This window comes from Scophthalmus maximus, chromosome 10 (assembly GCF_022379125.1).
Source record: "Scophthalmus maximus strain ysfricsl-2021 chromosome 10, ASM2237912v1, whole genome shotgun sequence".
Taxonomy (NCBI): domain Eukaryota; kingdom Metazoa; phylum Chordata; class Actinopteri; order Pleuronectiformes; family Scophthalmidae; genus Scophthalmus; species Scophthalmus maximus.
Genome location: NC_061524.1, coordinates 2117545 through 2144706, shown reverse-complemented (window position 1 = coordinate 2144706; position 27162 = coordinate 2117545). Strand labels below are relative to the sequence as shown.

Genomic DNA, 27162 nt, shown 5'->3' with positions numbered 1-27162 from the left:
TTAAGTGGTCCGATATATTCTGGATTTAAATTATTTATCTACTTTACTAACGGAACTCATTACAATTTCAACACTTCAGTTGAGTTACAGTTTTGTTTATTTTCATGCAGTAAAAAGAAAACAGACATGATATGAACAGAAATCTAATATATTTTGAATCTGATTGAAGCGGGTAAATATTCATTGATATAAATGTTTAAAACCTATTTCAGATTGCTGCCGTCGAGGCTCGGGCGGGGAATCTCCCGCGGAGCCGCTGCCCTTTACTCCACATCTCCACACACAAGCAAATGTCTGATGAGCTGCTGGGTTTCCTTCTCCATGCGACCCTCACATGATCCATAACGCGTGAAGGGACATTAAAGTCACTTTTGTTGAGTTTCTCTCCCTCTGCCACTGTCTTAGTTACCAGCGAGTGTTCTCGGGGCCTCAGTCGAGATGAATGAGGAGAATCTTCTCTCGTCTCCGGGGGACAAAGACTCGTGCAGGAATCTGGGTCAGAGCTTAACCCCCCGCTGCCGGCGCCGCCCGGCTCCTTCTCATTCAGCTCAGAGGCTCTCTCGCCCCCCGAGCGCTGCCAGGAATCTGCCCGGGCGAAGAAAGGATGCTCCGGAGAAAAACAAGTCGCCATCGGTGAACACGCCGTTCCGCCCGGTCCGGACGAATCGGGAGCGAGCGTGTCTCCTTGTCAGGCGTCGGTCTGACGAGCGTCACTCACTCACTCGTGTGTCTGATCTGATCAGAGGCGTCAGAGGCGGTGACACGTTTTTATTTGAATATTTCCACCTGGTTTCACGGAAGCAGTGGAAGAAAACAGCCCAGGGTCTTTATTTTCTACGGTTAGCAGTGTCCTGTCCTTTGACCCTTTGACCCTTCGTTTTTTAACGCCTCTGCCAATCGAACCAAAATAAAACTCACAGGTCAAAGGTCACAGGTCACAGGTCACCGGTGCACCAATTTATTACGACCCAACGTCAAGGCACATGTAAAAGGTCGGGTGAGACGAACTCGGCTTTATCGGCAGGACGTGTTTACGTTAAAGAGACGTCGCCCTCTGGTGGCTGCATCGGTTATGATGGGGGCAAAGCAGGAAGTCAGCAGACGGACGGTGTCGGGCGGAGGCCGCGGTGGACGGATGGCTCCAGAAATCATTTCTCAATTCCAAAACTGAACCGTATTCATGATTGTAACCATGACAACAAAGCGCCCCTGGCCTTTAATGTTGAGCAGCGATTTATCTGTGAAAAAATGTGTTTCAGGAGAGGATCCCCCGAGGGAACCAATCACCTACAGTGATGTCACTGGTGTCGGGGGTGTCAAAATCAAAAGCACAAAGGAGGATTAACAGGGTGTGTGTGTGTGTGTGTGTGTGTGTGTCACAGTTCACTGAGGAAGACGATCAGTGTGCAGCTGAGACTCTGTCGCCTCCTGCTGGTGGTTTCAAGAAAGGTTCTAGGTTCTAAAACCGTATTAATCGATACAAATCATCCCCGACTGCAGGCGAGACGATCTACTTCCTGCTCACGCCACGTGACCAGTGGAGGTGAGCGGTCATGTGACGTGTGTCTCCAGGTGTGCGAGTGGGTGGACGGAGATTAACATCTGACGCGGAGCTCAGACGCCTCCAGCGGTCGCTTCGGTCAGAAGACGAGGACATGTTGGCGTGGACGTCGTCTGCAGCGGTCGGTGGACGCGCGATTTCAACACCAGGAGACGGAAGCACAGGTGAAGAGCGATCAGTGCGGCGGCGCGGCGCTCAGCTATCCACTGAGTCCAGTTTAACTGGAGAGTCAGATGTCTGTACATCTGTGTGTGTGTGTGTGTGTGTGTGTGTGACTGCTGTGTGACCTCGCGGGCGTCTCCGGCTCCTCGACGGCGAAACCGAAGCGTCCACTTTTCTAGATTTCAACGGTCGTTGAGAAACGGCCGCAATCAGAGCTCCGTCGTCTGCGTCGCCTCCTCTGCCGTGATTACTGCGCATAACATGACCTCCTGTGTGTGTGTGTGTGTGTGTGTGTGTGTGTGTGTGTGTTCGGTTGGATCATTCCCTCCGTCGAGGATCTTTTGTTCTCATCCCCGTCCCTTTGTTTGTCGCCTGATTGTTTTCATCTGTAGATCCATGAGCTGTTCCCCGGAAAAAGATTCATATAAAGAAATCCTTCCACCCGAGCCGCTGGTTGTCTCTCGAGGCCCCGAGACGACTCATTGGTCGGTTTGTGTCTCTGCATCGCACGGTGTTGCAGTAGAAACACTTTTGATCATATTATGACATCAGTTTTACTTTTCATTTTCATTTTTCATTTTTCCTGGTGCCGAGCGTGAAGCTGCTTCGTTTTTCGCCGTTTTGCCTCCGGGTTTGAAATTCTACGCGTGGAAATGGCGACGTGGACGATCTGCAGGACGCAGACGAACACTCGGAGTAAACGCAGGCGCTGAGCCCAACGGCTATTGTCTGGAGAGATCCTGATGCAGATTGCACTTTAAAAATCAGGTTCCATCATCTAAATGGAAATGAAAGGACAGCGGGAGGAGGTGTGTGTGTGTGTGTGTGTGTGTGTGTGTGTGTGTGTGTGTCCTTGTTAAGTGGAACCTCTGCTGTCACATCATTCAGAAGATAATAACAGAGCGGTGAAATGTTAACATTATTCCGTGCATGGGATGTTTTGTCGTCTTCTCCTACAAGTGTAAAGGACGACTCACAGGACTTAGGAAGAGAGAAGCCGACTCCACTTTCACTAAACTACGTCGTCACGCGACGGCGGATGTTGTCGATGCGTCTGTCGTGGTGAAACGACACATTTACGACGATGAACTACAAAAAACCTCAGCGGCTCCGTCAGCATGTTTCAGTGTTTCACCACCGTGTGACATCACGTTATGATTCATATGTAACAGTAACTGACATCTGGGTCATATTCGTACTCTTCTTCTTCTTCGTCTACTTCTGATTGAATCGTTTACGTCCATCACGGCGCGGCGCGTTAAATATCGCTGCCGCAATGAATTGTGGGACGTCTATATCTGCTTTCCTTTCACATGGGAGGCTCCAGTGTAAATTTGACAACTCGACCGCAGCCCTGGTCCCGGACACATGGAGGAGGCGTCACGGCAACCATAGAAAAACACGTCAGGGCTGATTCAGAACCACCGGAGCATCACTTTCTCATGGCCGCAGGAGGAAAGTCAAAGTCTGAGTGGAGTTTCAGTCATTCAGAGGAAAAGATCGCTGACGAAAAACAACAGCTGTGACTCACCGTCGCTGGATGAGAAAAACTACCACCCACCTGTTCATCCATCCATCACTCGCCTCCACCCAACACAGCTGCTTTCAGACGCCAACTCGGGAAAGTGTCTGGAGAACTCACACACGAAGGACGCGGCGCCAGATGTTTATCCAGGTGAGACGAGTTCACAACAGTCGAAGACCATTTCCGTGAACACTGAGGCGATGTGGGTGGAGCCTGGGTGGAGACTGGGTGGAGACCGGGGGGAGCCTGGGGGAACTGGGTGGGGCTTGGGGGAAACTGGGTGGACCTTGGGGGGACTGGGTGGAGCCTGGGGGACACTGGGTGGAGACTGGGTGGGGCCTGGGTGGAGCCTGGGGGAGACTGGGTGGAGCCTGGGGTGACTGGGTGGAGCCTGGGGGACATTGGGTGGAGACTGAGTGGGGCCTGGGTGGGGCCTGGGTGGAGACTGGGTGGAGCCTGGGGGACACTGGGTGGAGCCTGGGGTGACTGGGTGGGAGACTGGGTGGGGCCTGGAGGAGACTGGGTGGAGCCTGGGGGGACTGGGTGGAGCCTGGGGGAACTGGGTGGGGCCTGGGTTGAGCCTTGGGGGGACTGGGTGGAGCCTGGGGGGACACTGGGTGGAGCCTGGGTGGAGACTGGGTGGAGCCTGGGGGACACTGGGTGGAGCCTGGGTGGAGACTGGGTGGGGCCTGGGGGACACTGGGTGGAGCCTGGGGGAGACTGGGTGGAACCTGGGTGGAGAATCCCATGATTTGGGAATTTTAGTCGAGTGAAGATTCTCTCTCCGAGTCTCGACACGACACAGAAACACCTGCAGACGACACACCTGCAGGGTCGGAGGTCACCTGCAGGGGTCGGAGGTCAACTCCTCCAGCGGAGAAGATTAAAGGAGCTGACAGGAAAAAAAGCACAAACACAATAAAGAATCTCTCTCTCTCTCTCTCTCCTCTCAGCTCAGGTTCCATCATCACAGTCTCGTCTGTTTGACCTCGCTCTCTGAGTTGTCACGTTCGCTCTGTTCCCAGGTTCTGTTTCACAGCAGTCCCTCTGTTTTCATCCGCGTCGTCTTCGTCTCACCTTCTCCTCTGCTGCTGGTCACGTAGAAAAACATTCGTGACGTCGAAAATACCATTCGACGGGATTGGAAACATTTTCTCTTTGCCACAAACCGAGTTTACACTTTTCATGAAGTTGGGAAAAAAAACGAGCCGCGTCGTGTTTGCGGATGTTTCCAGGCCGAGGAAGTTCAATCCGTTTGTTGCACGTTAAGTAAATATACATAGTTGTTGTAGTGGTGTTGAATTTCTATTCAGAATTGTAAGAACGCGTCTGAGGGAAAGCGCTGTGACGCTTTAAGATGAAACTTTCTCGCAGGTGTTTCTCCATCGGTCGCACATTTCTGTTCTCACATTTGTATTTTTGTACTTTAGTGTCGGGGAGCCGCTGTCGAGACGACGCCCGTGTGAAGTGACGCTCTGTGTTGTGAATATTAAAACCATTCGCGTGGGTGAAGGGCGATGAATATTTAATGTACGTTCACAAGCCGCTTTCACAAACATACAGTACGCCGCGAGCACACGCCACAGAATGTTGCGGAAGTTTTCCTCGCGGCCGCGAACGCGTCTGAAAACAGCTTCACTGCATTTTCTCATTTGTATGCAACGTTTTTATTATAATTTAGCGACTGAATTAGCGTCAATTCTTGCGACTTCGTCCATTTGAGCGGATTTGAACTTTGAGGTAACGCGGCAGGCGCTCGTGCCCAAACGACTCAAAACTAAAAACCTGAAGCACTTTCCCTCTTCGGATCTCGTGCACACAGAAGCAGCGTGTATTTCCCGTCCACACACATGTTGTTCCATCAGCCGCGGCGGCTGCAGACTCTGCGTCTCAACACCAAACACTTCATCACAGCTCCACGCGGCGGAACGTCACTGGAAAACTGTGGAGCAGGAGCTGTTTATTCCCAGGGACGGAGAAACAGCAGTCAGCTGTCAATCATCACGTCTCAGCCCGTTTTTATACATATATATATATATATATATATATATATATATATCATCAAGTGACTAAAGAAAAGCCCAGTGATCAGAAACGTGAATAGGTGAATAGAGCTGCAACAGTTAATTGTTAATCGATTAATCGGTTCAAGTAGTGGGAAAAATCATGATGCCAAATTCTTTGATTTCAGCTTCTTAAATGTGAATATGTTCTGGTGTCTTTGCTCCTCTGTGACAGTGAACTGAAGATCTTTGGTGTGTGGACGAAAAAAAACATCACGTTGAGGTTTTTGGGGAAACACGATCACTATTTTTCGCCATTTATGACATTTTATGAACCTCACAACTGATTGATCGAGAAGATAATCGGCAGATTAATCGATAATGACAGCAACCGTTAGTTGCAGCCGTACACTTGAACAAACATCAGTGTGATAAGAACGAGCTCACACGACAAGCATCAATTAAGCAAAAACATCAAACATAGAAAGATCCGTTCATTTCTGATATTTGGCTTTTCATCCACAAAATGATTCCAAAGTCCGATTTCATCCGGACTGAAGTTAACGCTTTTGTTTTGAAGGACGTACGGCTCCACTTCCTGTTCAGTTATGGCCGTCGGCCCCGCGCAGGTTTCGGCCTCTATTCATCCTGGTGCACTTGTCCGGGCATTACATCGCTGTCCAGCGCCGCGGCCGGGGTGAACGCCGTGATTGTCTCCAAGGAGATCTCATGGTCGTCCTCCAGCTGGACGTTGGCGGGAAGCAGCAGGAGTCTGTTGCCGTGGCTGCGCGAGCCGTTGGAGACGAGCGACTCGTCGTCGAAGAGCGCGCTCGCCACGCTGACGGTGTGCGGGTGTTGCTGCGGCTGCGCGGGCACCAGCGCCTCCTTGTGGAGCGTCGTGTCGTGGTGGTAGGACACGAGCTCGTTGCTGAAGTTCACCGCCTCCACCGCGTTGTTGGGACAGATTCTGTTGCAGCCGAGGATGGTGGCGAACGCCCGGCGGAAGTCGGCGTTGAACGCGTAGATGACGGGGTTGAGGGACGAGTTGGCCCAGCCGAACCAGACGAAGACGGTGAAGGTGGTGTCGCTGACGCACGGCGGGTCGCAGAACGGGACGGTGCAGTTGAGGACGAAGAACGGCAGCCAGCAGAAGACGAACACGCCCATGATGATGGAGAGCGTCTTCAGGACTTTGGTTTCCTTCTTGAACGATGACTTCAGCGTGGCCTCGTCGTTGGGCCTGTGCGGCTGCTGCGGCGGCTGGTTGCGGTTCACGCCGTGGCCTTGGTTGTGCGCCTGCTCCGCCGCTCGCTCCAGAGCTGTGATCCGTCGGATCTGGGTCTGAGCGATCCGGTAGATCCGGGTGTAGGTGGCGATCATGATCACCACGGGGATGTAGAAGCTGATGAAGGACGAGGATATCGCGTAGGTCTTGTTCAAGTTGGCGACGCAGCTCTTGGCGGCCGAGCTGCCGCCGAGGTCACTGCTGTTGGTGGAGTTGCTGCCGCCGGCGGCCATCACCGCCACCGCCTCCTCCCCCGCCTGGTGCCAGTTGAGCTGCACGGGGATGAAGGAGATGAGGATGGACAGCGTCCACGCCACCCCGATCATGACGAACGCCACCCGGTGGGTCATCTTCCGCTCGTACTTGAACGGGCTGGCGATGGCCCAGTAGCGGTCCACGCTGATGATGCACAGGTTGAGGATGGACGCCGTGGAGCACATGATGTCGAAGGCGATCCAGACGCCGCAGAACCGCCCGAACAGCCACGTGCCCGTCACCTCGGTGATGGCCTCCCAGGGCATCACCAGCACGGCCACGAACAGGTCGGACACCGCCAGCGAGATGACGAAGAAGTTGGTGACCTTGGAGCGCAGGTGGCGGAACTTGACCACGGCGGCGCACACCAGCGTGTTCCCGAGCAGCGTGGACACGATGAGCAGGAAGAGGACGCAGCCGACGAGGACGCGCAGTCCGCCGCCCCCCGCCCCCTCCTCCTCCTCCTCCTCCTCCCCCCACTCCTCCTCACCGTCCAGCTCCTCCGACAGAACTTGGGTGAGATTACTCCACGTCGTCGTGTGGTTCCCCATCGTTTCGATTCGTGTCCTCGACGGAAAGTGGCCGAAGGTCGGCGACGGTTAAAATCCACACGTGCGCCTTTTGGCTGCTGCTCCTGACGCGCGAACCATCCTCGGGTCTCAGTGACGAACGAAGACTGGATGTAAAAGATCCTCTCGTCAGTTTGAGACAACGAGCTGCTCACTGCCTCCGGGCGGGAGGAGTCGACACCCGGAGGAGTGGGAGCAGTGACCCTCTCCACCGGGGGACGCGTCTCCGTTCCCGCGGTTCTCTGCTCGCTGTGACGCGCTCAGGTAATAGATTACTGTCCGCAGATGAATATTTATGAGAGGGAGATTCTTTTCCTTTCTTTTGACCGTTTTAGATTTTGAATACAGTCTTAACATTTTATGCAGGTTTTTTATTGATAATAAAGTTTTTTTTATTCTTAATACTATAAATCAACATTCAGCAATCCAGACAAACAGCAAATTAACCAAGATGTTTAAATATTTTTTTATAATTTACCAAAACAAATATATATATATATATATATATATACTTATTTATGTATATGTATATATATAAAACACAGAGGAACATATATATATACACACACATATATACACACACACATATATATTGTATATATATATACATATATATATATATATGTATATATATATGTATATATACGTATATGTGTGTGTATATACACACACAGAAGGACACACCTTTTACACATATTTATTCGTAAGTTATAAGGAAAGGAAAGAGAGAGATAATTTATACGCTGGGGGGAAATCCAGGAAGTGAAAAAAAAATTTAAATAAACCCGCAGGAGAATTTCAGGACTGAATGTCCGGACTGTCTGAAAACTTAACTCACTCGATCTTTGACGTCAGTTAAAACATGTTCCTGCCGAGTTTTTGGTTCAATCTCTACATTCAAGTCTTCTTCAATTACATGATGTTGCTGGGAATGTGAAACTCGAGGCTTCAAAAAACAACGAGTCGATACTTTTGTCCAAACAAAATTAACTATCAAGACAGAGATTTTTTAGGCTCAGGTGGACACACACCCACATACGCACACACACACACGCACACGCACACACACACTCTATACACAGACCCGACTGTGCTGAAAATCATAATTTCATAAAACATTCTGACCCCAGGCGTGAACTGATGACCTCACATGATGCTGATGTTGACCCCAGGCTAGAACCGATGACCCTGACCCCAGGCGTGAACTGATGACCTCACATGAGGCTGATGTTGTCCCCAGGCGTGAACCGATGACCTCACACGAGGCAGACGTTGACCCCAGGTGTGAACCGATGACCTCACATGAGGCTGATGTTGACCCCAGGTGTGAACCGATGACCTCACATGAGGCTGATGTTGACCCCAGGCGTGAACCGATGACCTCACACGAGGCAGACGTTGACCCCAGGTGTGAACCGATGACCTCACATGAGGCTGATGTTGACCCCAGGTGTGAACCGATGACCTCACATGAGGCTGATGTTGACCCCAGGCGTGAACCGATGACCTCACATGAGGCTGATGTTGACCCCAGGCGTGAACCGATGACCTCACATGAGGCTGATGTTGACCCCAGGCGTGAACCGATGAGCTCACATGAGGCTGATGTTGACCCCAGGCGTGAACCGATGAGCTCACATGAGGCTGATGTTGACCCCAGGCGTGAGCGGGGCCTGACCCATCACAGTGGGCAGAGCAAAGACGCAACCACCAGATGGCGCCACCGCTCTGCTCTTGATACTCGCAGGCAGCTGCCATCTCTGTGGTTTTCTGACAGGTGCACACTTGTTGCCCATAGCGATAACATGACACCTTCTCGCTGCACCGGAATGGATCAAGAGAAAAGGGGGGGGAGCTGGTGAAGTAGTGTTCCAGCAGCCTGGTCGTGAAGCTACAGTGAAACACACCAACAGTGACTTTCCTGAGCCTGAACCTGAAGAAGAGAGCGACCTCTGGATGTGACCCTCACACCCCGTGTGTGTGTGTGTGTGTGTGTGTGTGTGTGTCAGACCGCACACTTGCACATACCTTTCTGCTTCTCTTCTTTTACAGCCTCTTCTTCTTTGTGGTTGTTACTGTGCACATTGTTTTTACATGTGCTCATTTATGATGAACGTGTTTGTGTGTGTGTGTGTGTGTGTGTGTGTGTGTTGATGTGCACTTTGCCCTGAGCTGAGGGCGGAGTCGTCTCTGACGCAGGCAGGCTGATCGGGCTGGACCGCCGCCCATCTCCTCCTCGCCTGTAATTGTGCCCGGTGGCAGATCTGGCGGCGGCTGAAGGGTCGAGGCTGAGGTGAAGAGTTGAAACTCTCATCGACGCTGCTTCGCGGGTCGACGGTTGACGGGCGGCGATGTGTGTGTGTGGGGTGTGTGTGTAAGTGTGCGAGTAGATTAAGGAAAGTTGAACTTGTGTGAACCTGTAGGTCATGAAATCTGTGAACATGACGGTGCAGCTTCGTCTAGAGATGTTGAGGGCCCGGCGATGGGCAGAGCGTGGCGTGGGGGGCTGGGCCTGTCACGGCGTGTCACGGCGTGTCACGGCGTGTCACGGCCTGTCACGGCGTGTCTCGTCTGTGAACTCCATTGATTGAAAAAGAGTCTGTGTAAACGATCAGAGCCACTTTGAAGATAATCAGATCATCCTGTGTCTAAGTCTCGGACTTGCTGGTACAACGCTGCCAGAGACTTGTGGCACAGGAGGTCGCCTAAATATCATCCACGCGCACACGTGGCAGTGATCACGGAGACGTTCGACACGCGCGCTGGGAGAGAAGGCGAAGGACAGAGTGAAGGGGACGAGCACAGAGCGAGGAGCTTTTAGGTTTTTCCGACAGCGGCAGGAAGACGAGGAACCCCCCGCGCGTAAATATTTACAGAAAGAACAGACGGGAGCCATTTTGTGTTTTTTTGTCACGGGGGGGGGGGGAGAAGGTCAAAGAAAGTGCAGCTTTCGTGCCTCGTGTTTGCACAACGAGAGGGAGAAGAGACGCGTCGTCGTCTTCTGTTACAGTCCGTGACTCGCGACGCTGTCAATGTGCGAAGTGGGGAAGCTTTAACACGCGCCACGCATGAGGACCGGCGGCCGGCGGCAGCGGCACGCGAGCGTTAAGGTTAAACAGACGCGTCTAAAAGCTTCCAGCGGCCGCAGCAGCAGCTCCGGGAGCCTCCGAGCTTTCAGACCACTTGTTCCTAATAGAGGGATATTTACCTGAACGGGAACAGAGAGAGAGTGACCTCAGGTCACCGCACTCAGCAACAACACTGACTCAAAGACACACACACACACACACACACACACACACACATTTGGGATTTGGTTGTTTTCTGTTCTGGACAGTAGCCATGGCTGCTGGCGGCCACTTAGCCATGATGCTAACGCTGCCGCTAGTTAACGCTAGGAGCCAGAAAACGAAGAAGGAGCTTCAGTGAACAAACTTCTCTCTTCTTCCTCCGTTATCTCCAAAGGGGTGTTGACAGCTTCCTCGGGAGCTCTGAGGAAAAGTACCCGCGTCCTTAACGGCGTCATTACGACAGACGGTAATACCGCCCGGAACCACTGGAGGGCACAAAAGTTGTCCGTAGCCAGATACTGTTTAACTGACCTGTCCACAGTATCTTACTGTTCTGGCTTTGCAGAAGAGGAAATGTCCCGGTATTGTCGCTCATGTTGAGTCAGAACAGGTAACAGAAATCCGAAAATACAACTCAAAAAGAATATACAACAAGGGGCGTTTGTAACGACCCGGTAGGTTCATTGGTTCTGTGGTCTTATCAGTTCATGACCCTTCTTGTGTTCACGTTGAAGAGGCCTGCCGAATTATGACGTCCAATCATAATAATTTCGAGCCGGTGAAAGGAAGCTGTTGAAACAGGACCAGGATGAGGGCCGGCCGGGCTCGGCTGGACCGGACCTCGAGGGCAACAACAGCACCTTGTGTGAAAAATTAAACGGACAAAAAGCGGACCACTGATCGAGTTAAGCGTCCTGTGTTGTCAGTTAAGCCCCCGGCTTTCTGGGGGAGACACCAGCAAATTAGCAGGAACAACACTCCGGCTGTGTTTGTTGTCATTCCGCGGTCAGCTATGCCGGCCGCTGCTCCGCTGTGTCCCCGCCGCGGTGACACCTATCTCTGTGTTACACAAACACGCCGGGGTCCCGACCCCTCCGTGTTTGGATTCGCAGGCCTGGAGCCCAGACAGCCGCGCAGCGCCGCAGCGTACGTATCATCACAAACCTCCGTACAGGAATGCAGCCGCGGCCTGTTTGACTCGGTCACGGACCCCTCGGTGACCCGGAATGTGTGTGTGTGTGTGTGTGTGTGTGTGTATTTACATGGTTACATGATCACATCACACAGGTGAACACTCGAGCTCCGAACAGTATTACAGTCTCCAGGTTTGTGAATCATGACATTTTTTGTCATATAAAATTGATTCTTTCTGAAAAGCCTTGATGCTTTATTCCTTATAGATGTATAAGAATCACATCACAGGTCAAAGTGTCCAAACTCTCCCCTGACTCCCGGAGCAAGTTGTTGAAAGTCATTCGCGTTTCCACTCCGGTTTTATCCAAAAAATGCATTTTATGCATCGCATTACAAGCGTCTGCGTGTGAACGCACCTGCAGCCGGGCCGCGGCCACGCAGACCTCCTATCAGGCGGAATAAGTGAAAACACCTGTGTGGGCGGGGACGAGCGTGCGTGTAGTAAAGCTTTAACACAGATTCGCGCACAGAGGAACCTAAACACTTCCACACATACTGTGGAACCAGTAATGCATGAGGGCACAACAGCACAAACACACACTAACACACACACACACTGGGCTTTAATGTGCCGTCGGCTGGGTGTGGTGCCCCAACAGAGTTCATGAATTAACTGAACTCTTGAACTGTACTCTGGTATGTGGCCGACAGACGAGCACTCAGGAGAAATCTGCCCCAACAAGTCGTCCGCCGAGTCTGAAAATCGCATTTTTTTATGGGATGAAAACATTAGCATCGCAGTCAATCAGCTGATCTACGGTGCGAGTAAGAGTGTTTCCTCGACGTCCCGCACACGGTATCTAAAGTAATGTAAAGTGGATCCTCCAGCGCAGGATCAGGTCAGTGACATCTGTGCGTCAGTCGGTGCATCAGCTACGTCGTTCCGTGTGTTATATAATCAGTCAGTGAGAAAACAGTTTGTACTTCAGTCCAGTTGATCTCTCCCTCTATCCTCCTCTTTCCTCCGTCGTATATCTTCCCTGTTCTGCCACATCCCCTCCTCCCTCCCACTCTTTTATTCCCATCCCCGTTCTCACTCTCATTTTTTAACCCCTCAAAGGTGACACAGCCGCTGCATCATGTAGCGCCGCGTCACTCGATGAATCATGTCTGCAACACAACAGACGCAGGGTCATCGGCGAGAGAGGGGGCGGGGCATGTGTACTGGAACGTGCGCCACCTTGACGCCACTTGGATCGCCACAGTGTCCGTCCGCAGTTTGGACAGTTGACGTCGTCCGGCCTCCCATCAACACTTCGGAAGGTCACCTGTCCAACTGCTGCTTCAAGGGACCGCCAGATTTCGCTGTTGGGTCTGAATTTTTTAGAAACAACATTCATTTTTTAAATTGCTTGGTTGAGGCTGTTGATCCCTCCGAACCCTGAGCAGCTGCACGGTTCACGGATATCAATCCTACCTTTGCCGGGTCCGTCCACACTTGCTGCTGGTCCCCTTTCAGTGTGAAAACTCCGGGTTGTGTTTTAGTTTCTAAACGATGACGCAGGCGACGCCCCACGTTCTACTTCCTGATTGGTTCTCATCAGTCACGACTCGCAGGGACGACGCCGGCGACCTTCACCGCCGGTCGTCGTCGTTGTCCCTGCTCTGACTTTTTCACCATCGCTGTTCCTCTTTCAGAGGATTTTCTGTTACTAAGCAACCAGCTGTAGAGGAGACAATCTACTTCCTGTTTATAACACATGACCAGCATACGTGAAGGGTCAAGGGGCCCCGTTTCTTTTAGGTGCGTAAGTGCGGACCGAGATTATTATTATTATTGAAAACACAAGTACATACAGGTGGGGGGGTGAATGACCTCAGGACTTCTTAGTCCGTGTAAACATGTTCAAGTCCACTAAAAGCAGACGAGTGTTTGTTTTATAGATCGCTGCAGGGAAAAAAACACTGTCTAGGAGAATCCAGGAAGGTCAGAGGTCAGGGTCAGCCTCAGGGAGTCTGTCTTGGTCAAGGACAGTGTAGCGGGGCAGACAGAGATTTGAACTTGTGACCCTGAGGGCTGGAGGTTCAGACTCTCTGAGTTGTCCAGACCGAGCGCAGCGTTGCTCTTCCTGTATTTGTGTCTCTGAGCAGCTCTGAACTCTGCAGGCGATGTTTCAGCTGCTCCAGGCTGACGGCTGGAATGCTGACATAACAGATGTCGTCTGACAAAGCCAATAATTATCTGCTGTACAGCTGTATGTCCGTACCCGCTCTTCCTCCTCCCTCTCCACATCCTCCTCCGCCTCCTCGCACTGCTCCACCACGTACGTTTCCTCCAGCTGCTCGGCACCTACGAACCTTCACCTCCTGCATGTGAAAGTCACCTTTAACTTTTTGCTTAACTTGAACAAAGATGTAAAAGTCTGGAAAAGTACAGAATTTTCTTACTCATCTGTTCAAAGTGAACTCTTACTTAACCATAGATTGTATATAAAGGCAATCATTGACTGTATATAAGACAAATCAGTGAATGTATATAAAGATGAATCAATGACTGTATATAAAGACGATCAGTGACTGTATATAAAGACGATCAGTGACTGTATATAAAGATGATCACTGACTGTATATAAAGACGATCAGTGACTGTATATAAAGATGATCACTGACTGTATATAAAGATGATCAGAGACTGTATATAAAGACGATCACTGACTGTATATAAAGACGATCGGCGACTGTATATGAAGACGATCACTGACTGTATATAAAGACGATCACTGACTGTATATGAAGACGATCACTGACTGTATATAAAGATGATCAGCGACTGCATTTGTTGTAAGTTTTGTTGTCTGAGCTGCTCATTTGAGGACTGTAGGAGAAATGAACTCTTCTGAGCGACAGTCTAGTTTTCATATGAGTGAACAAACAAGAATAAACGTTGCTCTGATGTAAACACACAGTCATTCAGTGGTGTTAGTTTGTCGTGCAGTGAAAACAGATGTTTGTCCACGTCTGGCAGCGTTCCGTCTCTCACTGTCATTATTCTGTAAAAATCCCCACGAGCTTGTTATATATAAACCTGATGGTGGGCGCCTTTCCGTAACGCAGCACTGGCCCGCGGCCAGTCGGTTAATTTTCCTCCAAAGACCACTGCTTCACCTCATTATAATCATTAAGTGCTCTCCCAATGACCTGAAACGGGCATTTAGGGAAATTGTTATTGATGTGTATCTTCTGTTCTCTAGCAGGTCCAGAGAGGTGAGGAGGTCAGGTACAGGCGATGAGCAGCTGGACGACAAACTGGAAACTGGAAACTGACACCAAATGACAACAAGAAGAATCTGTCTCTCCAAAATGATTCTTTTTTCCTGCTCTAGAAATATGTATTACGTATTGATGACGGATATTAACTGAACATCTGCTTTAACGACAACATCTGTAATTTAACACTAACTAAAAGTCATTCAATGTTAATTTGGTTGTAACTTGAAGTTTAAATCATCTTGTTCTTTAATTCATTTGAAACGACTACTTCCTGCTCAGTCCTGTGGGGGCGGGGCTTAGCCTCAATCCATGAGGCCACACCTGAACTAATAAGAGGCCTTGATCAGGCCCTGCTCTGCTTCGCCCTCTGTCTGTTCATCTCCTGAAGTTTGCTGTGCGTCTGATTCATTATCTGTGTAAGATACTGACATTTGAACTGCTGAACTTGTATTTTCAATCTGTTAGTTGTTAGATGGTTTGTTGCTTTGTTAGCCTGTTTGCTAGCTCGTTTTTTTGTTAGGTAGTTTGTTGCCTTGTGAGCTGATTTGTTTGATTGTTTGTTAGCTGGTTAGTCTGTTGGTTGGTTTGTTAGCTGGTTGGTTTGTCGGTCTATTGGCTGGTTTGTCTATTTTTTTTTTTGCTTATTTGTTGCTTTGTTGGCTAATTTGTTTGATTGTTTGCCAGCAGGTTTGTTGGTTTGTTAGCTTGTTTGTCTGTTGGTTTGCGTGTTAGCTGGTTTGTTGGTTATTATCCTGGATTGTTAGCCGGTTTGTTAGCTGGTTTGCTGCTTTGTTAGCTAGTTTATTTGTTGGTTGTTTGTTAGCTAGTTTGTTAGATGGTTGTTTTTTTATATTGTAGCGTTGTTTGTTGGTTTGTTAGCTGGTCTGTTAAGTAAGTCGGTGTGTTTGCTGGTTTGTGTTTTAGCTTTTTTGGTTGTTAGTGTGGGTTGTTTTTGCTGGTCTGTGTGTTTTTGTGTTTGTCAGCAGGATGAACTGAACAGATTTCCAGTAAACTTGGCGGGAGGATGGAACACGGATCCAGAAGGAATCCATGACATGTTGGTGTGGCTCTGGACAAAGGGGGCGGGGCCAAGAATGTTTGATCTTTCTTTAACTTTATTACTTTAACCATGTTTCTAGAATGGTAAACCCCGACAGCAGAGGCCCGTCACCCTCGGTCGTCAGTCAGCAGAGAGAAAACATCTCGGCGTACAGTGAGCGGCTGCACTGACGCATCAGTTCCTCTGATGAACTTCTGCTGATCCTCCACAGATGCTGACTCCTGATTCAGGATCCTGAAGTCTCACAATGGAGCCCAAAAGGTCGCCGCGACTGCAGCAGCACATAAATGGCAACGTAAACTTTCAATTACACGTACGAAAAAGAAAAACCACCACGATTGCAGCGCTGTGGTTTTTCCCCTGTGACAGCAGCAGCGATGAAAATAAACGTAAAGAAAACACAAGTATCTGGACTGGCTCACACACCGAGCCCGAGGAGCCACCGGGAGCTTTATCCAAGTGGCCATCTGACCCCGTTTTCCCCCTCATTTCGCAAATGGCCGTCCTTATCGCGCCCAGGACCTGCCTCTGAACCAGAAAACACACAAACAAGAGCAGCAGCAGCAGCAGCAGCAGCGGCGGGAGGGTGAGGAGGCTGAACTTGTGCAAGGGAAGGTTTTTTATATCTCGGCGCAAAAGAAAAAATAGATTTGATGGGACGGATAAAGGGATTGTGGCAGATTTCTTCTTCATTCAAACTTCCCAATGTCCAGTCCCAAGAAAAGCAAAGTGATGAGGACCAAACTAATATTCAGCTTTATTCCAACTGAATTCTACTCTTGATTAATGCAGCAGCACATATATGAGTATGAAACTTTGTCACATGAATCTAATCTGCCTTTCATTAATTCACAGAGACGAAAAATAATCGTTTTAATCAGGAGGATGTAAGGACACGCCCTCTTCCTGGCCACACCCCTGTAATCTCACAACTTTAAAAATGTTAACTCAGTCGTCTCATTGGCGTTTGACGCCATATTCCCTTTTTGGAAAAGTCACTGGTGCAACTGAATGAATCCTGTGATAGTTTGACCCTCTGGAGCCTTCGTTGCTCGGGGACGGAAGGACGCAACTGTCGGTTCACATTTGAAGGAGCGTCCCCTGAACCACACAGCCGGGGGCCACGTGTTTATTACTGTGACCATGACAAAGTTCGTTCCTTTCATCATAACAGTAGGAAGACGGAGATCGTGGATGTGTTGAGCAAAAGTATTTATCACACGGGCTCAACATATTGAGATTTCCGGTTCGTTACACGGATCAACCAGTGGTCAGTGCATGGTGTCTCTGTGGGTGTATTTATCTCTCTCAGAATAATGTCGTCATCAAACAGAAGGTTTGTCTCCATAGAAACACTCTGTCTCAGTACATTAAGGACAGAGGGCGACCAACCTTACAACTAGACTAAACATTCCCGGAAAATTTCCACGACAGTTTTGATCTAAAACTTCCGTTTTCCTAGCTGAACATGACGAAACTTACTCCCCAGCCACATCGCCTCTTTCAACAGATTCCGTGGGTGAAGACAAATCATTTTGTCTTGTACATACTTTATGTGAACTTCTTGGAACTTTTACCAGCATGTGTGTTAAATTGTTCGTGAAGCAGATATTATTATTTTATGGTATTATGGTTCAGGTTCAGTCTTTATGCTAAAGCACCAATAATGGGAGTCTGTTGTTTCATTGTTGCAGCAGTGTTATAACAGCAACAGTCAGGTTGTCTTGTGTTGTGTTGTGTCCCCTCTCTGGTTCCCATGCACCCTCCAATCAGCTGACCGGCCGCTGACCTCCGCTGCCGGTGGCACTGCAGTGAACTCTTGGTTCAAAACGGCGCCAAGTTCACACTGACTGAGCGTCCATCAGATAACGACCTTGGCAGAGCTACGGTGCCCTGCAGCGGACATAATTAGGCCGGGCTGTTTGTGTCCCATTCATTTTCTGCCACATAGCTTCACCCTATTCTCTGCCTGTCAATGAGGGCGGTCAGGTGGAGGCTGGAAATGCCTGGTGACCTCAGCGCCGACCCCAGCGGTGACCTCGGCGGTGACGTCCGTGGTGACCTGCGCCTCGAGTTTTGTTTGGTAATGAGGTCACATCATGAAGTGAGATTGTTGTGAATCCCGCTGACGCCGTTGCAGTCGCAGCAGAGCTGCGAGGGTGAAGCCTGATCCTGCGTCAGTTTCAGATCAGTTCAATCACTTTGGTTCCATGTTCAATTCAATTCAATTTAACTTCATTTGTATAGCGCCAAATCACAACATCCAGGATCCAGATAAACGGGCTCCAGGATTTTAAATTTTATTTACTTTTAACATGGCGTGAGAGGGCGTTAGCCTGGGTGCAGGTATGGCTTTCCAAGTGCCCTTCTCGTTAGTTTGTCAGCGGAACAGATTTCCAGTAAACTTGGTGGAAGGTTGGAACCATGAAGTGTTAAAGCCAGGAATGTTTGATGTCTTTCTTTAACATTTTGAGATTTAAAAAAATATATTTTCACTGATTTCCCACGGAATAATTCTGGATTTTGATTGAATTTCTGGACTGTTGGGCATTGGTGGAAGAATGAGCTCTACTGAGCGATGTTCTGGTTTTTCATGAAAGGGTCAACTAAGTGATTTTGTGTTTTTTCGCTTCCATTACATGTTGTATTTCAAACTAGTGCATAGAAAAAAATCTCACAAGCACATTGAGGTGGTTTGTCGGTTTGCGTTTTTCTAGATTCCAGTTCTTGATCTTTTTGACACAGTTTGTTCTGTAAATGTTATTAGGATTTGTACCAGAGTGTGATGGATGACGTGAGTCAGAAGCAGATGAAGATGTGATGATGATGATGATTGATGATGTGGTCTGTCGTACCAAAGTATCCTCACGAGGCAGTGATGGAGATTTTAGTTTAGCCTCAGTTAATTGTCTGCACAACAGGTAACTGCCTAAAGAACGGTTATTGGATATGAGACCTACACTATGAAGGTTGTGTCATCTGCATATAGACGTTATATAAAGTTAAATGTTCACTGCTACTCATCTGGACTTCCAGATTTTCCTTAGCCACGTTCTGGATCTGCCACCAGTTAAAAACCCTACTTTCTTCCTGACACCTTTTCACACATGTACTGACGTCTAGATATTTTCAGAAAAGAAGAAAGTTCAGGAAATGCGGAACATTTCAGGAAATTTGCACAAAGCAAATATCCGCAATTTCCCGAAAAGTTCCGCAAAATGTTGCTCAGGACATTTTCCGGAACTTAAATTTCCACATTATGTCTGAGTGAAAACATGTAAGATAAAAATACAGTGTCAGTATTTTGTTCGTATATGAATATTGAGAAATTCAGTTGCAGAAATTCATGTTTTCCATGTTGACAATGAAAATCAAAAAAATACTGGACAAACTCCGAAAACAACAGGCGGCAACCGTCTTCTACTTTACTCTTTACATCAACTGTACAGCAGCTACATGGTGAACGCACACACAGGACAAATATATACACACTCCTTAAAGTGGAGAAAGTGCTATCTCCTTCCACGAATCCATACGTACGTAAGATTTCACAGCGCGTCTCATTAGGCCTCAAGACCAACAACACAGAAACAGTCCTAGAATTAGACCAATAATAATATAATAATAATAATAATAACTTTACTCTCTAGTCAATGAGAGGTTTCTATGTTCTAGGAGAGAAACGAGGTTTCATGGACAGTCTTACTTTACAGGTTAGTGTCTCTATCTAATCGTATTACAGTAAACATCATTATCATCATTATAGAGTGAAATGTGTTTTTAAATACAGCTTATTCATAATGCTACTTCATTTGATACACACATAATAGCACTGTTAAGGATATACAGTAAAGCACATTCATATTGAAACAACAGAACAGTTTGAATGTCAGACGTTGATGTTCGGAGAAAAAGTCCAGATTGTGTGTTTTTGTCGGAATCAAGTGCAAGTTTCACCAGTGAACGTGTCGTTGCATTGTGGCACTGAGGTCGACTGGTCAAAGTGTTTTTTCTGAAGACTCGATCTTTTTGTTTTTCCACAGGCGACGCGTCCTCGTCTCGGCCCTGAAGGGTCGGCGAGGGTCACGAGATGAAACTTAAAACCATCTAAGGACCAAAAGAACCAGAGACAGAATCAAGAGGTGAGTGCGTCTGAAACAAATTTGACCAATTGGCTGTGGGCAAATCTTTAAAAGTTTTGTAAACATAAGTGAATGTGAATCTCATTCAACACAGTCGTGTCCTCAGAGATGCACACTTTGTTTGTAGAGACAACTTTTTTTCTCTTATGTGTTGTAGGTCTCAGGTTTTAGTCAAAGTAAAATGCGTCTGAAGTCTGTTCACGAGGCTCTTTACTGTCTGTGGATCAAACTGGGCTCACACTCCCTGGTATTGTCAAGATATTTCATAAGTTAAAAATGCATTAACAGAGAATATGAAATTGAAACTGCAGCTCAGTGGGTGTTATTGAAATTATGCTAAATCTGTGAAGAGAAACCGAAGAGTCAACGACGTGTGTGTTCAGTGAGCGAAAAACGTGACCACGATACATTAATAATTTAGAAAATGCAAAACACTTAAAAATCTAAATGTGCCTGTAAAAACGCTGCAGGAAGTGGTTTCTGAGGTTCGGACCAGACGACTGGAGATGATGAAACACTCCAAACTAACGATGTAAACCATCGGCATGGAAAAATATTCTCTAAGAAAATTTGCACAAAAACTTTTCTTTAAAGCTCGTTGTGTCCATTATAATTTTTTTCAAAAATATGAATATGTATAAATATTGCTGCGGTGTTTCCTCTCATATTGCCTTCGAAGAGCTGTTTGTTTCCATCATGGCCTCCTTCCATTGGGGGGCGCTGTCGCTCATGTTCTGCAATGCTTTGTTTCAATCATATTTGCAATTTTTTTTTTAATATGGCCCTTAAATATGTGAAAGATGTTTTAAGTTTTGATTCACTTCCTAAAAACTAGCAGAGACGACTCTAGCTGACACTGAAGCTAACGCATCTAGCTAACGCATCTAGCTAACGCATCTAGCTAGCGCCGTAGCTAACGCTGTAGCTTCTGTAGTGAACACAAGCATCGGTGAGGTGCAGGGTCGGGGGGGGGGGGGGGTGTATGTCTTCGTCAGGTCGGTTAGTGTGTTGTGTGGATTCTGCTACTGGTCACAGTTGATGTGTAGTTGTCTAGTTGTGCGCTATCGACATTAGCTCAGCGACTGGTGAGCATGCGCGGAGCGTAGTTTCTTGCCTTGGCTTGTATCCATGAAATCTTGTATATATATTTTTTTTATTGCATCTATGTGGGAGCAGCCGTTTTGCCCCTCAGGTGTTTCACACACAGTCTGTTTCCATGGAAATGAAAAAGGGGGCGTGAACTGCACCACCAGGACCGGCACTGTGGTTCTGTGTTCTTTCTTGGGTTCGGAGAGTTGTTTTTTTCCTGAAGCACATTTAAAGGTTAAATTGCCTCTTGACTCTTTGAGTTTTCTTTCTTTTCTGGAAAGTCCTCAGTCTGAGTTTGTTTCTAAAGTGGGTAGTTGTAAGTGAAGCGCACATGCAGCCCGTTGACTGGATGGACGATCGGCACCGTCTGCATCTTGGGAAAGGTTTCTGTGGCCAGAGTCCATCTGCACGTCGCCATCAGCTCCACAGCCAGAGTCTTTAGGACGATCTGTGCCAGCTCCTTCCCCACGCAGCTCCGCACGCCGCCGCCGAACGGCACGTAGCTGAACCGCGCCGACCTGCTCTCCTCCCGGTCCGGACCGAACCGGTCTGGGTCAAACAGCTCTGGACTCTGGAATGCCGCTGCCGTCTCATGGGTGTCCCGGATGCTGTACATTACACTCCAGCCCTTGGGGATCTGGTAGCCCTGTGAGACAGAAATCCAAATGAGGTTTTTGTATTTGAATCTATTCAAATCGTGTTCAGAATTGTAAAACTACTTGTGTCCCTTAAAGATAAACGACTATGACAAAGTTGTTCTCAGCAAATATGGGATCATACAGAAAATTTGGGAATTGAATTTGGAAATTTAAGGAATATGCAAAAATAACATTTTCTAGGTTTTATACGGTGAGGACTGTAAACTGCACACTGAGGTCAGGGATCTTAAAAGTATCACGTTCTTCAGTGAAAGGCCACAAAACCACATGAAATTCATTCGCCAATCGAAATGCTTCTAGGCGAGCGACCTGACAAATTCTAGATTTGCTCTGCTTGGGGCAAAAGGGTTGGACGATCTAGCTAACCTGTGAAGTTGTTGAGATTACATCGGCTTTTCGTGATCATCATCTGCGCACTTATTGCAGAACCAAATGTACATGTTAACCTACAGGAGAGGGTGAGGGTTGTTGAAGTCGCCCCCTACAGGCAAAAATGGTAAAGGTTTCTGAAGTACAGTTTGCACGATACTGGGGGATACCTTCCTTCAAGGACTCTTTGTGTCATTTCTTCACGTTGTGGAGTTGCAGTCCGACCTATTGCTTTTTACAGTGAGTTAGAAAGTTCTCTGCAGGACCCTACAACCCAAGGGCCTTCATATGAAAAAGTCATATTCCTGCCTGTGACTTGGACTTACGTCTAATTCGAACGTCTGCAGGGCAGTTCGGTAACCACCGGAGACCGGCGGCAGGAAGCGGAGCACCTCTTTGATGACGCAGTCGACATAGCGCAGCTGGCTCAGCTTGTCCAGGCTCAGGTACAGCACGTGAGACCGAGGCCGAGGGAAACTGTGATTCAGCAGGCGGCTCGTCTCCGTGACGCCGGCTTCAACCTCTTTCTCCGGGGCGACGGCAGAGGAGCCGTCGCCGCCGCTGCTGTGGGGCTCGTAGCCGAGGCCCTCGGCCTCCAGCTCCACTCTGGCCCTCTCCACCACCGCCGGGTGACGGAGGAGCTGCAGAACCAGCGACGTGGAGGCGCTGGCTGTGGTGGAGTGAGCGGCGAAGATCAACTCTACTGCCGTTTCCTGCCGGAAAAGGGAATTAATTCATCTTATTGCAATTAAAAATTAAATTAACCCTGAACAGGAAGGATCTACGTTTCTGACGCATGGTTTGTTTCTGGTACCTTCAGCTCCTGGATGCTGAGCTGCTGGCCGTGCTCCTTGGCACTGGACAGGATGTAGTCGAAGGCATCGTGGTACTCGTCCTCCGCCTGCTGCCGCGCCATCTTTTCCTCAATGATCTTCTCCATGTTGGCGTGCAGGATTTCTCTGGCTTTTATTCCCTAGAACGAGAATTAGAATCTGCTATTTACACAAAATGATTTGGTGCTTAGTTTCCATGCAGCAATAAAACGACTTTCACTCTGTCTGCAGACAAAACTCTTGCTCTTTGTCTTGTCTTTTCCTTGCAGAAGGCAACACGTAGTGTCTGAACGTGAGTCCTCACCTTGCGGAGGCCACTGAGCGGCGCGTCTATGGGCAGCGAGAACAGGTTGTTCATGAGCTGCTCGAAGATCCCAGCCAGGTAGACGGTCCGCTCCTCCTCCAGCTGCAGGCCCAGCAGAACCCTGACGGCGACGCGGAACGTCAAGGACTTGGCGGCGGCATAGACGTCGATGGCGCCCGGTGCCGCGCACCACTTGGCGATCTCCGACTTGACCACGTCCTGCAGCCGCGGCAGGTACGACTCCAGAGCCCCCCGGCTGAACACTTTGGCCAGGATCTTGAAAGGGTTTAAGGAAACAAAGGGAGAGGAGTCGTAAAAGGTTATGACCTGGTACACGGCAGTCGACACCTTCCAGTGAATACGGGGTGGGGAGGAGGTCGGGACGGGGTAGAGGATGTCAGAGATAAGACGGGGACTGGGGGCATAACAGGACATTAGACCAGGACAGATTAGGACAAATCGATGTGGCCAAATACAGTATCAAGTTAAATCTAGTTCCATGAGGTGGACCCGACCTCCGTGTGAGTCTCCATGTTTCTACGTCGTGTTGAATAAGGTTGTGAACTAAACGGTTCCAGAATACGTCGCATTCGCGTTGAATTTTCAGCCGCTGCCAGAAACCGGAAATGGAATCAGCGGTGCGCCACCGTAAGGTGTCCCCTGTCGGTCGCTCAGTTGGTTGCGTTTTTGCAACTTTACCACCAGATGCCGCCATAACAATTACACACTGGGGCTTTAAAGATTTTTGTTGTGTTACACCTAACGATGAATATTATATCGCAATAACTGTTATTGTTTTATCGCCAAGCCTGGATGGGTTTGACATATCCATATGCATTTGAGATAATATAAGCAGACATTTAGTTTCATATTTTGGGTATTGCTACATCCATAAACCGTGGCTGCTGTCACTATACAGCAAAAGACGAACAAATGAGTTACTTCATTGGGATATTGGTTTTAAAAAAGCAGACAATTTATCAACTAATCATATCTTCATCATCATCTCCTAGTTTTTCAATGTCTGACCAAACCCCCGGAGGCTCCAGCTTGTCTGTCACCTAACAGCTGCTCACTGTGGATCCACGTTTAGAGCAAACTTTTCGTGAGCGTCCACTGGAATTATGAAAATATGAGCAGCTGGTTTGTGGAGATAAAACGTGTATACCAACTTCTCCAACACATGCGAGAGGGAAAACTATTGTTGTGAGATATGTGATGATGCGGCTGAAAATACAAATGGGAAAGAATCTTTTTTTCTGAACCACTGTCACTTCCTGCTCCTCACCTTTCTCTTCCTCTTGTGCAGGTCCCCGATGGAGTTGACCAGCGTGTTGGGCCCCAGGATGATGCGGGTGCTCTGGGGCCACTGGGTGCACACCAGGCTGTGCTCGCCCAGCAGGATCTTGCGGATGTTCTCTGCGCCCGTCACCCGGACGACGGGCTTCCCGAGCAGGTGGGTCTTGAACACGTTGCCGTGGCGTTCCCGGCGAGAGATGTGGAAGTTGGAGCCCTATGGAGCGTTGATGGGGAGAGAAGTGTGGACTGTGAGTTCAAGGTACGTACGACGACGACGCAACAGCTCAGGTGAGGAGTTGTCAAAAACAGACAACGTTGTCTTGTAAATTATTGTGCAAAGTGCATCATCAATTTTAAACTGTTTCTGTCGCCTAGTTTTGGTCCAGCTGCTGCACTGTGTGTGTGTGTGTGTGTGTGTGTGTGTGTGTGTGTGTGTGTGTGTGTGTGTGTGTGTGTGTGTGTGTGTGTGTGTGTGTGTGTGTGTGTGTGTGTGTGTGTGTGTGTGTGTGTGTGTGTGTTGCAAAGGACGTTTCTGTCAGAAACTTTCGCACAACTGTGCAGAGGCTGCTAATTATGACAATCATTAATAATAATGATAGTCATAATAAGAACCAGCAGTCATTCATGGGTGTAACGTTTTCGTGTCCACATACTTGTGGCCTGCAGGCCGTGGCGTTAGTTTCTCCCACACACGCGACATTTGCGGGAAGAAGAGCGTTAAGAAGAAGAGAAGGTAAACTCTGTGTGGATGAACAGTGAGGAGGAGGATGGAGGGATGAAGAGGTGAAGAGAGGAGGACATTCCAGACAGACTGACGGAGAGAGCATTGAGCAGAAAACGTCTGTTCCGCAGCGCGAGGAGGAATCAAAGGCTCCGAGCGTCAAGTCCGCACATGTCGCATCGACAGCGCAAGAATCCGCAGCGTCTCAACGCTTTGCGGTCGCGCCTCCTCATCAAAGCCTATCATCAATAACCCGATTATTATAAACTCTGCAGCTCTGCAGAGATGATGGTAACACACACACACACACACTCCATCCCAAACGCGCAGGAAGAGTAACGTGTATTTGAGAGAAAGCGCCCGGCAGCCCGTGCGTCCTCACCTGGAACAGCCAGTGGAACGTCTCCCCGACCAGCGGCCAGCCCATGGAGCCCCTGGGCAGCGGCAGGCTGCTCTCCTTGTCCCGCGTCAGGCTCCAGCGGAGGCTCCACAGCTGCCGGGTGAGCGCCAGCAGCAGCAGCGCGGACAGCACCGAGGTGAGCGCCGTGGCCAGAGCCGACAGCGCCCCGAACTGGGCCAGGCCGAACATCATCATCTCCTGCGGGCCGGTCCGCTCCGCAGCATCCACCTGTAGGTGCGCGTCCAGGCGCCTCGGTCCCGGCGGCGGTGCGTGAGGCTGCTCCTCCGGCTTCCTCCTCCTCCTCCTCCGGCTTCCTCCTCCTCCTCTGTGAAATCTGTCCAGATAAAAACAAAGTCAAGTTTTTTTAATTCAGTCTGAGTGGATCTCAGGAGACACGAGGACGCGCGCGCTGGACCTGACCAGCCTCCTAGTGATGCTCTGCTCAACCGACTTTAATAATTATAATTAATATTCTCATGCTCACATTAGAATATATAATACTTTTTGGGGGGGGGGATTTTTACACAATAACAGAATAAATGATCTCTTCCTTCAGCTTGAGGTTATTTAAAGTGTTTGAAGTCAGACGCGCCTCATCACACGCGCGCACGCGCACGACACGAGAAACGTGTGGGGGAACTCCCCTTCATTCCGCTGAGCAGTAACTGTCAACTATTCCAAATAGTTTTACAGGTTTACATGCGCCGGCTTGTCTATTATAGGTTATGCGCCTTTCTTTTCTTTTTTTATAGGTACAGTTCAGGGGCTCGGGCGACCCCCGGGCGGCCCGAGGTTTACAGAGCACCGGCAATAAATCAGGGTTAAAGAAAAAGAGAAAAAAAACCATCAGCAGCAGCAGAGGAGCAGAGGGATTTGAATACAGTAGCTACAGTGTTGAACAGGCGCGCTGAAGTAAAGTGGAGGTGAGATGTGCGCAAACGCGCAGGATGGCGCAATAACAAGTTGGATACGAGAGTCCGCTCATCAGTGTCCGGCGGCGGGACGCGGTCCTCTTACCTGCGGGCAGAGTCCCGGCAGAGTCCCGGCAGGAAGACAAACTAGAATCCGCTCAGGCTCCAATGAGCAAAGTTTCTTTCTCCGTCGCCTCGAGCTTCCTCCAGAACCGGTCACCGACTGTTCCTGCGGAGCGCGCGGTCCGCGGGGGGTTTTATAGAAGAAGAAGAAGAACGCTGCACGGCGTGATCCACCTTCACCGGATGACGTCGGTGTGGATATGTTAAACAGGCTCGTTCATTCACCACGCGAGGACCGGAGAGAGGGAGGGGGCGCGGGGGGGGGGGGGGGGGGAGAAGGGGAGGGAGGGGGAGAGAGGTGAGAGAGAGAAGGAGGGGGAGCGAGGGAGGGGGGAGAGAGAGGGGGGAGAAGAAGGGGGGGAGGGAGAGAAAGAGGAGGGAGAGAAAGAGGAGGGGGAGAGAGGGAGAGAGAGGGGG

At 49.1% G+C, this 27162-nt stretch overlaps 2 protein-coding genes and 1 long non-coding RNA gene across 3 annotated transcripts; 1 reads left to right on the top strand and 2 right to left on the bottom strand.

Moving 5' to 3' along the window:
* Positions 1 to 5553: 5553 nt before the first annotated feature.
* LOC118284259 (D(1)-like dopamine receptor) lies at positions 5554 to 7597 on the bottom strand. The gene has a single exon (XM_035607016.2). The coding sequence runs from the start codon at positions 7340 to 7342 to the stop codon at positions 5891 to 5893; it is 1452 nt and encodes a 483-aa protein (XP_035462909.1). The 5' UTR covers positions 7343 to 7597; the 3' UTR covers positions 5554 to 5890.
* A 7538-nt stretch (positions 7598 to 15135) lies between these two features.
* Positions 15136 to 22637, top strand: LOC118284207. The gene is made up of 3 exons (XR_004784781.2): positions 15136 to 15251; positions 19939 to 20037; positions 22502 to 22637. It is a non-coding gene; the product is annotated as an uncharacterized LOC118284207 (long non-coding RNA).
* LOC118284205 (cytochrome P450 26B1) lies at positions 19307 to 26980 on the bottom strand. Its single transcript, XM_035606940.2, has 7 exons — positions 26729 to 26980; positions 25694 to 26045; positions 24580 to 24804; positions 23292 to 23567; positions 22969 to 23127; positions 22481 to 22867; positions 19307 to 21772 (listed from the first exon to the last, which is right to left on the bottom strand). The coding sequence occupies exons 2-7, from the start codon at positions 25904 to 25906 to the stop codon at positions 21428 to 21430; spliced, it is 1605 nt and encodes a 534-aa protein (XP_035462833.2). The 5' UTR covers positions 25907 to 26045; positions 26729 to 26980; the 3' UTR covers positions 19307 to 21427.
* Positions 26981 to 27162: the final 182 nt, after the last annotated feature.